Consider the following 17,515-nt stretch of genomic DNA (forward strand, 5'->3'; position numbering starts at 1 on the left):
CTTCAGAGGGCTGCGGAAAGACCCCTTCCCTTCCCCAATGAGCCTAACCTCCTGACCTCCCCAATGCCTTGCCCAAAAGGTTATCAAGATACAAGCCTCTGAGGATTAAAGGGAACCCCCAGTCAAAACAGAAAAACACCAACAAATAAAAAACTTCCTGGCCTTCCTTGTCACGCTGACAGCCCCAGCTGAGGTGTTGACATAACCTCCCGTCTCCACGAGACTTAAAGTCAACAAATCCCTGCAGATCTGTCAAGGCGACTTGCATTCCCTGTTCTGACATGAAATTAAAACAACCATCAACCGTCAGGGACCGAGCAGCGGGCTTTTCCTCTCTCGCGCTCGCCCTGCTCCACGAGAGCCATCCCCTTCCCCTGGGACACCATTCCCCAGAGACCTCGCTTAACGCAGGATGAGGCCGGGTGTCCCTCGCATTTGCCTCCACTTGGTGCTGCAGCATGCCTGAGGCAGAAGGATCAGGTTCCCAGGCCATTGGGCCCATCCTCACAGACCTCCCGTGAGTCACCCCCTGGGGGCCCAGCCCCTTGGGGCCGCCAGCAGCAGCCTGACACAACGGGATCCAGGGTCATGTGAGGAGCACAATGCGGGGGGTGGGGGGGGGAGGTGTTGGAGTAGGCAAAGTCTGGGGTACAAAGATAGGAAGAGAAGAAGAGCCTGAAGGGGCAGCAGGAAGGAAGACCATTAGATAGGCCAGAGAGTCCTGCTAAGTGTCTTTCCTTGTCTGTCCCTAGATTGCTACTCTCAGGGCCATTTCCTGCTTCTTCTCGGAAGCTTCTCCCTCGTTCTCTCTCTGCCAGGCAGCCCTGTAGTCGGGCTCTCTCTGTCTCTCCTCCTCTGCACTCCCAAGTATGGTCCTGCCTTAATAAAATCCTTTCCTCCTGATCCTAACATGCAGCCTGTGCATATCTATGACTTATTTGCCCTGCTAACCGAGGGGACGTGGCTCAGGGGGTTCTCCAGCAGATGATGGGAGAGACTTCTGCTGGGGAGCCCGGCAAGCCACTGCTGAATGCAGTGGGACCAGAAGGCAGCTCAATGGCTTTGAGAACCTTGGAGTGGGGGACTAGTGGGGGGCAGCCCCACCCAAGACCCAATGGCCAGCAAAGGGGAGGCTTGGCTTTCATTCCCGCCCGCCCCCTCCAGAATTCGTGATCAGGCAGGAGTGGTGGGGCGGGGCCTCCCGCTGGCTCAGTGCCCGGGAAGAGTGCCCGTGACCTTTGTGAGCAAAAGGGCAGACGCTGCCCCGGCTGGGCTTGGAAGGTCCCAGGGCAGAAGACAGAGCTCCTGACACTCCCGCACTCGGGGCTACTCACAGGCAGGTGTGTGAAGACAGCAAAGGTGCTCCGCAGGAAGGCCATGAGGTCCACCAGGTAGTCACTGGCCTCCGCAGTGGGCTCGGCAGCCATCCAGTCATAATCCGCCAGCTGCAAGAACTGGTCTATCTTCTGGTTCAGAGTGGTGTAGATCTCTTCCTCTGCAGCATGGCGCGCATCCTGGGGGGCGGGGAGGCACACAAGGGACTGAACATCCACCATCACGAGGGGCACTCCGCCCTCCCACCCATTCCCACTTGAGCCGGATGGAGCTGAGGCACTGGAACCTTTTCGCACGGCCCTTTAGAAAGGCACCCTTTCAGTGCCAGGGAATCAGCACGCGAGGCCTGGGGACTGGAGACCAAGCCCTGGGAGGAAAGGCCGAGGGACTGGGGAATGTTCAGCCTGGAGAAGGAGAGGCTGAGAGGGGACAGGAGGGCTCTCTCTAAAAAGTATCTGGAACGTTGTCACTTAAAAGAGGACAGGGAAAGGTTCCAGTTGGCAGCAGAGGATAGAACCCAAAGTAATAGCTCTAAACTACAAGTAGAACAATATCGGCTAGACCCACTGCCTAAGGATGTGGTGACCTCTCTCACTGGCTCTGAGCAGCGGGGGGTGGGACTGGATGGCCTGCATGGCCCCTTCCCACTCTAGGATTCTAGGAGTCTAGTTCAGCAGTGGAAGGGGCTGCCTGAGGAGGTGGGGAGCTCCCCCTCACTGGCCGTCTTCAAGCAGCAGCTGGACAGACCCTTCTCCTGGATGCTTCAGGCTGATCCTGCTTTGAGCGAGGGGTGGGACTGGATGGCCTCCATGGCCCCTTCCCACTCTAGGATTCTAGGAGTCTAGTTCAGCAGGGGAAGGGGCTGCCTAAGGAGGTGGGGAGCTCCCCCTCACTGGCCGTCTTCAAGCAGCGGCTGGACAGATCCTTCTCCTGGATGCTGGAGGCTGATCCTGCACTGAGCAGGGGGTGGGACTAGAGGGCCTGTGTGGCCCCTTCCCACTCTAGGATTCTAGGAGTCTAGTTCAGCAGTGGAAGGGGCTGCCTGAGGAGGTGGGGAGCTCCCCCTCACTGGCCGTCTTCAAGCAGCAGCTGGACAGACCCTTCTCCTGGATGCTTCAGGCTGATCCTGCTTTGAGCGAGGGGTGGGACTGGATGGCCTCCATGGCCCCTTCCCACTCTAGGATTCTAGGAGTCTAGTTCAGCAGGGGAAGGGGCTGCCTAAGGAGGTGGGGAGCTCCCCCTCACTGGCCGTCTTCAAGCAGCGGCTGGACAGATCCTTCTCCTGGATGCTGGAGGCTGATCCTGCACTGAGCAGGGGGTGGGACTAGAGGGCCTGTGTGGCCCCTTCCCACTCTAGGATTCTAGGAGTCTAGTTCAGCAGTGGAAGGGGCTGCCTGAGGAGGTGGGGAGCTCCCCCTCACTGGCCGTCTTCAAGCAGCAGCTGGACAGATCCTTCTCCTGGATGCTGGAGGCTGATCCTGCACTGAGCAGGGGGTGGGACTGGATGGCCTGCATGGCCCCTTCCCACTCTAGGATTCTAGGAGTCTACTTCAGCAGTGGAAGGGGCTGCCTAAGGAGGTGGGGAGCTCCCCCTCACTGGCCGTCTTCAAGCAGCGGCTGGACAGATCCTTCTCCTGGATGCTTCAGGCTGATCCTGCACTGAGCAGGGGGGGGGGGACTACATGGCTTGTGTGACCCCTTCCCACTCTAGGATTCTATGACTTAGATCATTAAGAAAAAGGGACTTTCTATGGGACAGTCTGTTGGACCTTCAACATTTCAAAGGGCCACTCTTTATGAAATGGTGTTTATGGCCACATCAGCCACTTGGGGTTTCCGCAGAGGAGGGAAAGTAGGGTCCAGGAAATGCCATTCATGATTCCATCGGGGAGCCCCTGCATGCGTTTCCTTCTATCCCCCCAGGACACAACCCTGCTGGGCCCACCTCCCCCTCCTCTCCTTTCTTTTCCTCCCTGCTCCCTACCCCCATTCCTCACTAAGCGCTTCCCTGGACACTCCAAGGGATGGCTTTTCTGCTTCCCTTGCCCTTCGTCAGAGGGTTTCTTCCAAGACTTTGCTCACCCTCTTTGTGCCCTGCTGGCGTGATGCATGCCTCTAAATCTTTGCACAGATCCATTGTGGGTGTGTTGGAATGCCGTGCAGAGCCCTTCTGGTGCCATGGGCATGGACCTGGCACAAACCCAAAAAGGGAACCCCAAACCCAACCTAACCAGGAAAGTTAGGAACCCAAACTGCAAAAATAATTTTTTAAATTTTAAAATATTTATTACATCAAGTGCATCAACCGATTAAAGTGCATCAACATGGTCATAATTTAAAAGCATCGCATTTCTAACTACACATGGAATAGACCAACACAGAATGGACCAAACACGTTTCCACCGTGAAGGGCCTTCCCCACTGGTCAAATTGTTAAGAGAAATGCACTCAGGTATAAATTTATTTATATTTATTTATTTATTATATTTATATGCCACCCTCCCCGAAGGCTCAGGGCAGTTTACATAAATCCAGGGGCTTGCTGGGTGGCAAAGAAAAATCTCTTAGGTGCTGCTCCAACTAGTCTTTCTAATGTAAGGGTGCCTGACTTGGGGCCCACCCTCTAAAGTATGTACCTCCAGGGCCCACCACTCTCTGCTTTTGCCCCGCTCTCCATCCCCAGGGTATTCCCACGTGGGTCAGACCACGCTCGGCCCCCTCTGGCCCCCGGAGCAGCAGACCCACCTTGAAGGTTGTGGTTCCATAGAGCTTGGTGGTGTGGACGGTATCTGGGAGGACGCTGGTAATATTGGTGATGAACTCCTCCAGGAACTGGCAGGACTTCTCCAAGTGCGTGGTGTTGATTATCATCTGGACCAGCTGCCAAGTGAGGAGGAAAACATATTTTACCCCTGAGTTGCTGTGCAGTAAGTCATTGGCAGGCCAAAAAAAGCCACAGTTGACAATATACAGCCCCTCCCCTTCATGAAGACCTCACGGTCACACGGCCCTGAGAGTGTTTTTGGGAGATAGGTGGTTTAGAAATGGAAGGAAGGAAGGAAGGAAGGAAGGAAGGAAGGAAGGAAGGAAGGAAGGAAGGAAGGGAGGGAGGGAGGGAGGGAGGGAGGGAGGGAGGGAGGGAGGGAGGAAGGAAGGAAGGAAGGAAGGAGGGAGGGAGGGAGGGAGGATGGAAGGAAGGAGACTCAGGGCTAAGGGAAGGAAGGCAGGAAGGCAGGGTACATTATCTTTTGACGAAGTATTGTAAGGCAGCCACAACTCTCTAGGAAAGGAATTTCCTCCAGATGGGTGCTAGAGGTAGAAGAAACCACTAATCAACTTGCTCGAAAAGTCGAGGGGGCTCCATGAAGACAGTTGGCCTGAAGGCCCCCCCCCATCAGTCCTGAGCGACAGGCTCCCCCTCCCCCTCAATCAGAGGAAAGACCTGCAGGCCCTTTGAGCAGCAATTAAGGGCCAATTTGGTTGTCTCAGAACTCAGCCTTTGCTGCTGAAATGCCCCCCTCCCCCAAAGTGTGTTTAAAAGAAAATGTTTCAGCATGGCAGGCAGATGGCCACAGGGCAGGCTTGTTTAAAACTAAAGAGGGGGGAGGGAATAGCTGCTGCCTCCCCGCCTCCCTTCCACTGCCGGGAAGGAGAATTTTCTTGCACCAGAGGATGCAGACTCCAAGACTGGCCCCATTGTTCTAAAACAGCTCTTCTTCTCTTCTTCTTCTAGATAAAATTTGTAATTGTGGGGGGGGGATGTATGAGGCAATGGAGAATGGAGGGTCACGAGCAGGGGGCGGAGGCTTCCTTTTAGACTAAGGCCCCCTCCTCTCTTCAAGGAAACCCCAGAAAGTGTGGGGAGAGGGGTGGCAAGCCCTCCTTGCTTCCTTCTTTCTCCCTCTCTAAATCCAGCAGATTGTCGAGAGTAACTCAGTGAGGGAGGCGAGGGGAGCAGCTTTGTGGGTGACCTGTGCTCCTCCCCCCCCAGGACTCGAGGGGAGCCCTTGCCTCTGTCAGGCCGATGTTCCTCCTCTTGATGACGTTCTGTAAACAGCTGCTCAGTGTCCGAGTCAGCAGTAAATTGGTGGATTTCCGGATCATGTCATCAACCTCCGTAGAGCTGAGGAGCAGAGATGTAAAAAAGGGAAGTTGTTATGAACATACAAAAGGAAGTGCTGCTTTGAAGCCAGGCTGCCGCAGTGACAGAAGGCCGGGCCAGATGGACCACTGGGCTGACCAGCTCGGCTCCTGTGCTGCGCTGTTCTTATCGGGAGTCACCAATCGAAGCCCACCCCGTCCTCATCGAGAGCAGCCCGGGAAGAAGCACCGCTCCCTGGCGAGGGACATCCTGGCGACTTCCTGCCACTTTGGAGGAGAAATCAACATCGGGCGGGGAGGCTTCAGGGCCCAACCGGTAGAAGGCAACAGGTGGAAACAGGTGAGGCTGCCTTAGACTGAACCGGCCTCTCAGGATCACTGCCGTCCACTCAGACAGGGAGCAGCTCTCCGGGGTCTCCTCAGGCACAGCTGCTGCCTGCTCCTTGTGAGCTGGAGATGCCGGGGATTGACTCCGGACCTCCTGCAAGTCAAGCGGGGGCTTCCTCTCCCGCATCCCCCGGTCCACCAAGGTCAGGATGTTCCACCCGTGCTGGCAGCGACTCCCCAGCGTCTCCTCTGGCACAGGCCTTGTCGCCTCACCTGCTCTCTGCACCTTCTGACTGTCGGGGCTTGGAGCCGGGGCCTTCTGCAGACCATGCCAGGAACTTCATACATGGGGTCTGAAGCAGTTAACAGGCCACAACTCCTGTTTGCAGCCAGGAAGATTTGGGGGTTTCCAGATTCACCCTCAACGGGGGAAGGACCACCGCATCCTGTGGCCAGGCTATTTCAAGATCAGCAGCTTTGACAAAGCCAGTCTGCCTGACTACCAGGAGCCTTTGGATGGGATCGGGACCCTCTGGGTGTCAAATGGGGGTTCTGCTGGGCAGGAGCAAATGTCTGCTTTTGGTCACCAAAAACGGGTGGGGGGGGCAGATATCTAAATTTCCCACTAAGGAGCCTGAATCAGAAGGATCGAGGCTGCGGGACGGCTGCTGGCAAGAGGATGGCTCTGCCCATTTGGGCCTTTGGAAGGCCCTTCCCAAGAGGCCCTGACCCACATCCCACGAGCCCTACTCTGCATGGGGCACCGCAAGGAGGAGCGCATCCCCTCCGGGCAGGAAGTCTGGGCTGGCTGGCTGGCTGGCTGTGCAATAAAAGCATCGACCACCCTTCGCTGGCTGGGGGAGGGGGAGGGGGGACACACCTACTCGAAGCATTTGCTTGGAATCCTAATTAAGAGAAAACACCTCCGTGCTCTTTGCTGCAGGGCCCAGAGAGCGGCCTGTGACAGTGACGCCTGACAGCCCTGGACCCTTGCACCAGCACCACGACCTCCGCAGCAGCTGTGACTGACAGCCTGACCCCAGCCACTGCCGGCACGCTGCACATGACAGGGAGAAGCGGGAAAGACAGACAGAGAGAAGTCGCAGCTGGCTTAGCAGGCAGGCTCCCTAAGAAAAACTCATTCAAGTTGTCAGGCTGAAAGGAAGCGTCAACGGTGGCCGGCCAAGAGGAACGGCCTTGAGATGAGGCTGTGGAGCCAGCCCCCTTGCTCCAAGAGGAAAGGTGCTCCAGCAAACCCCCCAAGGGGCACTCAGAGCTGCTGGGGGGGCACAACGAGGCACCAGGGACCACGTGGCCTGCAGGGGAAAGGAAGGGCCCAGCAGAAGCAGCCCTGAAAGCCCCACCAGCAGGACAAGGACCTGGCCACGGCCAGAGAGGCGGCCTGGAGTCTCCCCTTTGGAGAAGTCGCGCAGCATTCCCTCTCCCTCCCCCCTCCTGAGGGGCTGCCAGTGGCCCCTGCCTGCACAGTCTCAGCTGCTGCACCCGGCCGCGTGAGGAGGTCACGAAGGCTCCTCCGTTTGCCAGGCTGAACAGCAGGGGGGAGGGGGTTGTTCGCCACGGGCCTAGACCAGCCAGGGTGCAGCCCTCACTGGGGAACAAGTGCCCCAATCACCCAAACAGACACTTCCAATGTGGCAGGCAGAAAACGCAAGGAGCACGCAAGAGGCGCTGTGGGCACATTGCCCCACTCGCAGTTCTGCCCCCCGGCTGCCTGGCTGTGGAGTCACCTCGGTTTCTCGCCCTCAGGGACAGAGAGGGGCCCCAGGAGGGCACCAAGAGGCCAGGGCTGCCCTTCTGTGCCCCACAGCTCTTCCTGCAGCCTGACACCTCCTCACTCCGGCCCCGTCTTCCGCGCTGTAAGCCGCTCGGCACGAGTGTGCTTGGGCTATCTAGTTTCACCACAGGCAACAGCCCAACAGGGCCAGCTCCTGGCCCCTCTCTGCCGGGCAAGCTGCCCATCACCTTCTCTGTTCATGGTGCTCTCCAAAGACCCTCCCACCCTCTCCCACCCAACAGGGTCACCGGCAAGCAGTCCTCCACCCTTGGACCCTTCCCAGTGCCTAAGCTGACGGGGGGGGGGGGCAGGGGTGCTGGGGCTGGCCTGCTGGTCAAACGGGGTGGGGGGGGGGGCTGGCCAAGGCTTTGTCTGGGATGGACGGGTGCAAGAACAGTCAACTCGCCAGCCTTTGGGTAACGCACCTGAGGTGAAGATCCTCAGAGAACTTTAGGCAGGCGTAGATGAATTCTTTAATCTGGATGTAAACTCTGGGCACAAACTCAGAAAAGGGAAACTTCTTTGGGAAGGGTTGCTGTGAAGAGAAGATCCAGTCCGTCAGAGAGTGGCTCGAGGGAGGGGCTGGCTGCCCTCCGACCCTCTGTGGGGCACAGCCCTCCCCCTCCCCCAGCTGGCTGCCACTTCTGCAGCAAGGCCCCTCCTGGCTCCCCCCACCACCACCACCACTCAGCGCCTTCCGATGATCTGGGACTTCGTCAAGGAGCAAGAGGAAAGGAGTGGATCCGGGCACAGGGGCCTCAGGACCCAGAGAGAGGGGAATCGGAGGCAGAATTAGAATGGCTTTACAAAAAGAGAATGCCCATTTCCGGGGGGGGGGCTGCTCTTCCTCTGCTAACCTACACATACCCCAACCCCCAACCCCCCACCCCCACATCAACAGTGTGCCAAACTGCCCTTCTCTCCTGTTTGGCAGAATGGGAGATTTCAGCAGCCATTATCCAAGCACAATCTTTCACTCAGCCGCCATGCGACAGGTCGGAAGTCTGTCTGTCAGTGAAAGGAATCTCTTGGGTCAGGGGGGTGATCTCCCCCCCCCCCAGGGCAGCATGCGATACCCAGCCAGACAGCCCCTTCCTGAATAACTCCGAGGAGAGTTTAAAGCCATCTGGCCGCCCCAGTTGTCTCCTCTCCTCTCCTCTCCTCTCCTCTCCTCTCTCCTCTCCTCTCCACTCCACTCCACTCCCACTGACCTTCTCTAGCTCTGCATCACGGAAGGGAAACTGCCCCACCATCTTCTCATACAGCTCCTCGGAGACCACCGGGATGGGACTGTAATTATCCGAATCAAGTATATTTCTGTGAAAGACAACAAAACAGCACATGTACTGTGGGGAGAGCCTTTCCCTAGAAAGGAGACGTCCCCTGTCGATATGTCTGGGCCACAGGCTCCATTCCTGGGACATCAGCCGCACAAGAAGGCCACTAAAGCAAGCAGCACCCTGCGTCAGGGCCTTCTCAGTGGCAGCACCAAAACTTTGGGACATTTTCCCCAGAGATTTGTCTGTCTCCCTTGATCAGTCTTTGGCCAGCAAGTGATGTCCTTCTGGGTCGATCTGCCACCCCCCCCCACTGCTGGTTAGAAGCCCCCCCACCCTGGGGGCGTGTATGTGTGTATTCCTCTGATTTAAATTATTTTATACTTTTAACTGCATTTTTAATAGCTAAAATGTTTTAGTGATTTATTGTTTGTTGCTTTGTAGATTTTAATTGGACAGAAGGCAGCATACAAATTTTTTATTGAATTTGGCAGCAGAGGAAAGGACACGCAGTAATGGGTTTAAACTACAAGTACAACGATATAGGCTAGATATCAGGAAAAAAATGTTCACAGTCAGAGTAGTTCAGCAGTGGAATAGGCTGCCTAAGGAGGTGGTGAGCTCCCCCTCACTGGCAGTCTTCAAGCAAAGGTTGGATACACGCTTTTCTTGGATACTTTAGGATGCTTAGGGCTGATCCTGCATTGAGCAGGGGGTTGGACTAGATGGCCTGCATGGCCCCTTCCAACTCTATGATTCTGTGATCCTGTGATTCTAATGTTTAAAAGCCCTTCTATACGCTAGGTCACTGCAGGAGTTAGAGAAGAGCACATCTCACAGGAAAACCAGCAAGCATGCCATCTGCCCCCCTCCCCAGCCCTAACACCACAGTCCCAGGCCTTTCATCCAAGAAGTCCACGCAGCCCATTCCACGTGGCGATGACCACTGGCGTGCCATTTAAGTGAGCCGGTGGCTCACGGCTGCGGCCAGGGCAATCTGTGAAAGCCCAGGGCACCTGGGGAGACCCCCACAGGCTGGGGTGCAGCTTTGCAGGAGGCCCTCCAGAGGCATCACCTGACCCAGCCACAGCAACGTGGGCCACGTTCAGGCCACGAGGAAGTGTAAGACAGCATGTACATTCTGGCTTTGCACCCTCGCTCAGCATGGTCAAAAGCGGCCCCAGCAGCCTCACCTGAAGACCCCCGCCCACTTCTTCAGCAGGGTCTCGCCGTACTGGTCCCGGATTTCCAGCAGCAAGTCCAGGAGCTGGTTGACGGGGAAGCCGTAGCCCTGGGCAAAGAGGATGCAGCGTTAAAAGCCCAAAAGGGAAGCTCCAGCCACGCCACCCAGAGGGAGCTGCGGTCCAGGCCGCCCTCTGTGTCCCTTTCACCCGGGACAGGCTTGGGGCACTGGGGAAGCAGTTCCTTGGATTCTGGCCCCAAAGACAGTGCTCGAGGGCACCCAGGGATCTGTGAGGGGCCCTGCAGCAGCTGAGAAAGTGTGAGAAGAACCCAGGAGGGAGAAGCTTGGGGGCAAGTTGGGCATCTCCCTGCCACGCTTCTGTCCCAGCCTGCCTGCCAGGAGCTCCGGGCTGCGTCATGGCCCCCTCCCTCTCCGTTTCAAGCCCACACACCTCTGCGGGGCGGGTCAGGCTGAGGACACCCACTCCACCACCAGGCATCCATCCCCCAGGAAGAGAAGCACCGGGCCCACTTGGTGCCGGCCATCCCAGGGCCCATCCCAGGACAAAAGCAGGCGAGGACTAGGTGGGAGGGAGGGAGGGAGGGAAGGGCCAGTGGGGAGAAGGGGCGGACTCCAAGGCTGGGAGGGCTGGCTGGGCCCGGAGGCCAGAGGGCCAGTCTCTGCCAAAGGCAAGGGCCCACCTGCAGTGTATCCGCAAAAAGCACAATGAGGTTCTTCAGATACAGGACCAGGTTGGGGTCGGAGCAGTAGGACTGGAAGAGAAAAAGAGCCGCTCATTCCCCTGTTCGAATTGGCACAAGACCGTTTGGCCATCCTGCAATGTGCTAAAGGCGAGGGACTCTGGCCGGAACCCGGGGGGGGGCCACAATGCGCCAGGGCACCCACCAAAGCCTTTCCCGATGCCCCCCCCCAAGTGTTGTTTGGAAGGGGCCAGGCCAGCCACTCCCCAAACCAGGACGCTGACTCGCCACGAGGGATCTGACGGGCTGAACGGACTGGACTAATACTTCAGGCTTCCTCGGCCGCTGGTGGGTCCTCCTTCTTTGGAACCTTTTAAGCAGTCACCTGACACAGATGCTGACTCTGTGAACTTGGGCAGAAGATGGTGGGCGGGTGGGCAGGAAGGGGTCTGCCAATGTTTGTCTCTCGTGGCCCTTCCTTGCATCGCCAGGGAATCACGGATCACTACTGTAGGATGGTGGATGAATTCCCTCCGGGCCAGGCTGGGGACACGGGCATGAAATTGGGGTCACTGTGGGGAGGCTGTTGTCACTGTTGTGTGTTCCTGCACTGTGCAGAGGACTGGACTAGATGACCCTGGAGGTCCCTTCTATGATTCTATGATTCTTCAGCAGCAGCAGCAGCAGCATCAGCAGCAGTGGTTGTCCTCGGGTGACTTTCCTTCTCTCTCATCCCTCTTTTCCAGTGTATTTTCTAAAATCGCCACCCTTCTCCTGCACTCGAGTTTCCTCGGGGTGGGAGGTTCCGCTTCCTGCGGCGTCCCTTCTGTGGTTGGCTCCGCCTCTTGGGGCAGCCATTTTGTGGTTGGGCCAACTACTCTGTATCACAATCCCAAGGGTGGCTGGGGTCTTTAAAAGGCTGGGGATCCCTGGATAAACCCGACAAGTACAGAAGAACCCGACAAGTACGGAATGTGCCAGATCCTCACCACTCAGAGAACAAGGGTGCTCCTGACGTGACCCAGCACCAGCTGCAATGGGTTGCCCTTGAGAACTGGAGCCCCTGCTTGGACTGGGCCTTGGTCAGTGCCTGCAGACCGACCGTGGCAGCTCCCAGGTAGGGCTGTGCGCTCTGGGGCAGTTCGGGCCGCCCTATTCCCAGGTGTGATCCCAAGAGCAGCAGGTGGCGGAGAAACCTGCTGAGGCTGATGGGATGGGGCAGCTGGAGCCTCTTTCCCTGCCAGCTGTTCAGCGCCCAAGCCCCGCCCTCTGGGGAAGCTGCTCGAGATGCCAGGCCTCCGCTGAGCCTCTCCAGCACCACTCACCGAGTGAGTCCGCAGGGCGGCGATGGTTTTGGAGAGCGCCATGTCCCACAGTTCCTCCAGGTAGGCTCTGTCCACCAAGCCCGGCGTCGTATGCAGGACGTGGTCTTCGATGACAAAGAAGCTACGGAAGAGGCAAGAAGTACAGAACCCAGACCACCCGATCATGGAGAGGACCTGGCACAACGCAGTTGACAGTGAGCAGGAACGGTCATGCATGAACGCCAGTCATGCAGTCTCAGGAAAAGGGTCTGCACAAGGCCATTCCCCTGCCCCCCCCCCCGCCATGCCTCTGTGTGCCTCGACATCCAGCTGAGGCCAGGAGACCTCCTGGAATTACAACTGTTCCCTGAAGGAAATGGCCAGTTTGGAGGGCAGACTCCCGGGCATCACATCCCTGCCAGCCACCCTCCCCAGGCTCCACCCTCTAGTCTCCAAGGAATGCCCAACCTGGGGCAGGCATTAAAAGCCTCTGGCGGCCAGCAGGCCCAGCAAGAGACTCAAGGGATTGGTGGCTTGCCTGGAGGGCCTGGAAGGCTTCGTTCCCCAGGCTGCGTTCAGCCACAAGATGCTCTGGAGATGGGATCCAGAGGGAAGTTGAGACTCTCCCTGGGTTCAGCTGCCTTTGAGGCAGTGGAACTCACTCCCAGAGGGTGCGGTGATGGCCACTGGCACTGAGAACTTTGAAAGAAGGTTAAACGGACTGATGGAAGAGAGAGAGGTCTATCAGTGGCTACTGGTCATGGTGACTAAAGGGAACCTCCACATTCAGAGGCACAAAATCTCTGAGTCCCAGGGCCAGGAGCCAAATCTGGGGAAGGCCTTGGCCTCTAAGCCCTGCCTTTGGTTGTCCAGAGGAACTAGTTGGTCACTGTGTGAAAAGATGGGATGCTGATCCAGCCGGGCTTCTGCGATGTCCTTAGGAAGGCCTCGGCCTCTCTGCCCTGTGAGGCCTCTCTCCCAGGGGATGGAACTCCCTTGTCCGGAGCTCAATGGCAACAGCACGGGATCTCTCAGTGCCCCCTGGAAGGTAGCAACTAGCAACCGTAGCAGCTATCAGCCCTCTTCCTGCTGCTCCCCCCCCCCCCGCCCGGAAGAGAAATAGCTGCCTCTTCTTTTGAGAAGGGGAGTCATTGGCCCCGCCCCAGCCAGGGGCCCAGGCGAGCAGATAGGAACAAAAGGCAACGTACCCCACAATCTGGTTGAAGTACTTCCGGTAGCCATCCAGGGTTTCGTGCTGGGAAAGAGAAGGGAGGAGCAGAAGATGAGCCCGACCAAGACGGGGCCAGCATAGCACCCCAGATGCTCCCCCACTGCCCCCCAAAGCCCTACCATGTTGGAAGGGGGCTGCAGGACGAGCCGGGCCTGCTTCCGCCTCTGCTTCCGGTAGTAATGCTCAAAGGTGTCTCGAGCCCCCTGCAAAGGAGACACGGCCATGCTCTCGTCACCAGCTGCCCCCCAGGGGTCTTCTGGGAATGCAGCAGCATTCGAGGGGCGTCCTGGAGGTTAGCTGGCGGGGGCCATTACCAGACGAGCCACGCTTTACGCTGGAGCAAGGGAAGAGACAGAAACTCCCAGGAGGGTCTGCCAGGATGGTCCTCCTCAGACAGGGAGAAATGAAATGGATGGAGGAGCAGCGCCCTCAGAAGCATCTCAGCCTTGCGGGCTTGTTGACATGGTTGGGTCTGATATTTATCCGGACGGGGGCCGTTTTTGATCACTCCTTTGTCCTTTTCATTACAATTGCCTAGTTTATTGCACACTGTTTCGGTTCTGATTTGACCATCAGGTGTTTGGGGAGAATTCTTTGCCCAAAACAGGACACAAAAGGTTTAACACACACACACACACAAAAGGACACACACACACACACACACCCGTTGCCCTGGGCCCAGCAAGCAGAGAGGCCCTCTGTGACCCTGGTCTGCTTTCTCCCTCTCCGGCTGCCCTTCCTGCCCAGGGGCAGCCCTTCCTGGAAAGTCTCCTGGCCTCTTTGATACGGTCTGCCGCTGTTGCAGCCAGGAAGAGCTTGCAGGTGCCTGGCCCTGCCCCCAAGACCATGGCCAGCGGCTGACCTCGTGCTGCAGTGTGGGAACTCCTGCCCTGCTGATAAGGACTGGCGCAGCACACGTAAGCTGTCCGGCCATAAAAGTGAGGTGACAGGAAGGTCGGGTTCATGGAAAATAATAAATATTGCAGCCTTTATTCAAAGGGCTCCTTTTCAACTGCAAGCCAAGCTCTTGGCTGCCGCTATTGTCAAAGACAAATATTAGCATTTTTTAGAGCGATTACATTATGATCCTTCCGGCTGAAGCCAATGGGAATGCTTTTGCTGGTGCCTGCCGGACCGCTGACCCTTGGCGATCTGAGCACAGCGTAGAAAGCAGGCCCAGCGATCAGCATCGGGTGTCTTGGGGGGGGGGGAGAGAAGTGTCCCCCAGGGGTCTCCCTCGGGTCAGGAGCAGACGTTCCAGAGCGTACCACGGGCTCCATCCAGAGAGTGCTTTTTCTCTGGCCTCTGGCAAAATGTCACTTTGAGCACGTTGCTTTCCTCCGATGCCTTCTCCACTAAGAGACACACCAGGAAGCGACCCAAAGAAGCCAGGCAGTACCTGGCAAACGGGCAGCCACACGGCAGACCTCGGTGCCGCTCCTGTTCTAGAGGGCCGCACTACTTCCCCATCTGTGCCCCAGTACAAACCCAGGCAAGAAAGGCTCTTCCCAGTCTGCCCCCCCCCCCAAGAGAAATCAGCTCTACTCCGGAGTCTTCTCCCCCACTCCAGGCGTCATGCCACAGGGCAGGATCCTCAAGACTGGCAGAGAACGCGCTGCCCTCTCTTTTTGTCCCTTGAGGTTTCCTCCCCGTCTCCTGCTCCCAGCCGCCCAGCCCTTTACAGCCCACCAGCGTCTCCACAGCTCCCCTCTGGCTTGCAGGGAATGCACCCTTCTGGGGCTCAAATCCCCTTCACCATTTCTGGTCCCTTCAGTGGCAGCCACTCAGCCACCTCTGCTCCCCCAGACTGGGTCCTCCCTACACTGCCCGCATGGGAGGGAGGGAGGGAGGGAGGGAGGGAGGGACACACTGTCTTTAGGGCCTGCGTTACATGAAGCACAACCGAACGCTAGAATGTGCCGAGTCCTCCACTTGCTTCTGAGCTGATCTGGGAAGGCCTTCGCTCCTTTCTACAGTGTCTTCCTGGGGAAACGTCCTCCACACCAGGGGGGTGGTGCTCCCCTCGGCCAAGTGCATCCTGGCAGTCCCCCAAACTCCTGCTCTTTACCCTGCCAGACCCCTCAGTCAAAAGAGAGGAGAGCTGGCTTTTGCAACCCTGCTTTTTGCTACTCCAAGGAGTCTCAAAACGGTTTACAAACACCTTCCCCTTCCTCTCCCCACAACAGACGCCCTGTGAGGTAGGTGTGGCTGAGAGAGCTCTGAGAGAACTGTGACTAGCCCAAGGCCATCTTGCTGGCTGCATTTGGAGGAGGAGTGGGGAATCGAACCTGGTCTCCAGACTGGCAGGTGCCACTCTTACCCACGACTCCAAGGGAGGTTCTCAAGCCTGAGGAATGGCCCCCAACAGGAATCCCTTCTCTCTTTAGTAACACCCCTGGCAGTCCACCAAGGCAGCTCCCTGACGGGAAGAAAGTGGATTCCTCTGAAAGAGAGTTTCACCTGGGTGGGTTCTAGGTGGAAGCAAGCCTAAGCTCTCCCTAGGAGCTTAAAGGAAATTGAGATGAACGGTGCCGTTTTAATTTCCAGAGACACCACTAAAATATTGCTCTACTGTTGTGGCAATCCTTGAAGCAGGTCCTCTGAAGTCCCAGACTCCATTTCTTAAAAAGTGAATCCCTCTTGCAAGGAGACAGGCCGTCCCCGTCCCCCCCCCCCCCCGCTCTCTCTGGGCAAAGCAGAGAGGCTGATTTCTTCTTAAAAGGAAGACTGGGAATGCAGGGAACCAGCTAACCCCATCACTACAGTTCTACAGCAATGTTTTTAAAAAGGCAGCCACAATATCAATGTACCCCTAGAAGCAGGGCTAAAACATCAAAGGCGGTGGGTGGGTGTGGTTCCCTTGATGCTCCTGATGGCAAGAGCCACCCCCCCCCCGCATCACCTTCAGCCTTGCTGGGCAGAGGAGGAGGAAAGAAAGAGAGCACACTCACCAGCACGGAGTAGATGTGCAGGCAACGGTACACCGGTGAGAAATCCACCAGCTCCTGAGCCCCAGGCACCTAGGAGCCCACCCCAGAAGAACACCGTCAACAGGGAAGGTGGGGAGGAGAGGGGAGCTGCGGGGGGGGGGGGTTTGAACAGGGGTGATTCCCAGACTCCTTTGCTCCTTGTGTTGTGCTGGCCAAGGACAGTAGCCCTGCAAAGATCAGACCAGGTGGCAGGTGGGCATCCAGAGACCCCAGAGAGCCACGGGATTCAACTTCAACTCCCCCCTTGCACTGGGGGCGTGGGGGTGGGGAACTGGAAGCTGGCCCAAGGCCCGGGGTGGTGAGCACAGGATCAAAGGCGGTGCTACCCATTAACTTCTGCCAAATCAAGCCAGGGCAGCTCAGCATCCAGCCCCTGAATGTGCTTTTAATGAGCCTCCTGCCCCCCCCCAACTGGGGGCCTGTCCCCCTCCCATCCTCCCCATCAGTGCTAAGAGGGGGAAGTGGGGACACGCACATGCCCCCCTCCCCCCACATCCAGCGTGCTGCACGTTGTACTCCAAGGACTGCATCTGCTGCCATCCTCTGGCCACCCACGGAACTGCAGGTACCTGAGGACGAGGGCAGCACCAAAGGGACGGGGAGGTGAAAGGGCAAAACACAAAGGGGCAGCAGCCCACAGCACACCCCCAGGGCCCAATCCAAGGAATGGCTTCTCCCTGAGTAGGCAGCACCACAGCCCAGCCCCCCCCCCCCCCGGCAAGCACTCACCTCCTCCTCCTCCTCCTCCTCGATATCCAAGATCCCTGAATCCTGCTCGGAACCTGGGCTGCTGCTCTTGCCCTCCAGGCAAGCCTCCCTCCTGACCCTCCGGCCACCAGTCTTGGAGGGCTGAGCCACCAAGTTGTCCAGGTTCCTCTGCTGCTGAGCCTGGAAGAGAAGCCGATGGGAGAGGCAGTCACTGCGTGCCCAGCCTGCCCACGGAGCCCCTGGCCTGAAGGCCTCCCTGAAGGCCTTCCCCAACTCACTGCCCTCAGCCCCCGAGCACTGCCAAGCAGACCTCCTTGTGGCACTTCCCGGGAGCCCTCCAGCTGGACAGGCAGCCAGGCAGCTCCTGCTGCCGGAAGAACTGGGGCGCCGTGCCAGTAACCAGCAGAGCACCCCGTGGCTCAGAGCAACCTCAGAAGCCCTGTGGTCTGGGGCGTCGCAGGCCTGAAAGCAGGAAACAGCCGAGACCTCTTTTCTCTTTTCAAAACTCATTTGGACTGGATAGTGTCCGTCTGGATGGGATGGTGCAGAGACAGAGCACGGAT

At 57.7% G+C, this 17,515-nt stretch overlaps 1 protein-coding gene across 2 annotated transcripts in view; it reads right to left on the reverse strand.

Annotated features, from left to right (window-relative positions):
• Positions 1 to 17,515, reverse strand: part of EXOC6B (exocyst complex component 6B) — a 131,903-nt gene that overhangs the window by 48,920 nt on the left and 65,468 nt on the right. For both annotated transcript variants that reach the window (XM_077301354.1, XM_077301355.1), the window contains exons 7-18: positions 16,974 to 17,132; positions 16,206 to 16,274; positions 13,374 to 13,457; positions 13,232 to 13,278; positions 12,045 to 12,165; positions 10,720 to 10,791; positions 10,029 to 10,126; positions 8,770 to 8,875; positions 7,984 to 8,093; positions 5,347 to 5,458; positions 4,081 to 4,215; positions 1,335 to 1,514 (exon numbers count right to left, since the gene is read on the reverse strand). In XM_077301354.1, the coding sequence (XP_077157469.1) occupies positions 1,335 to 1,514; positions 4,081 to 4,215; positions 5,347 to 5,458; positions 7,984 to 8,093; positions 8,770 to 8,875; positions 10,029 to 10,126; positions 10,720 to 10,791; positions 12,045 to 12,165; positions 13,232 to 13,278; positions 13,374 to 13,457; positions 16,206 to 16,274; positions 16,974 to 17,132 (1,293 nt within the window). The remainder of the gene's footprint in view (positions 1 to 1,334; positions 1,515 to 4,080; positions 4,216 to 5,346; positions 5,459 to 7,983; positions 8,094 to 8,769; positions 8,876 to 10,028; positions 10,127 to 10,719; positions 10,792 to 12,044; positions 12,166 to 13,231; positions 13,279 to 13,373; positions 13,458 to 16,205; positions 16,275 to 16,973; positions 17,133 to 17,515) is intronic.

The sequence above is a fragment of the Paroedura picta genome, chromosome 10 (assembly GCF_049243985.1).
Source record: "Paroedura picta isolate Pp20150507F chromosome 10, Ppicta_v3.0, whole genome shotgun sequence".
NCBI classification, from domain to species: Eukaryota; Metazoa; Chordata; class Lepidosauria; order Squamata; family Gekkonidae; genus Paroedura; species Paroedura picta.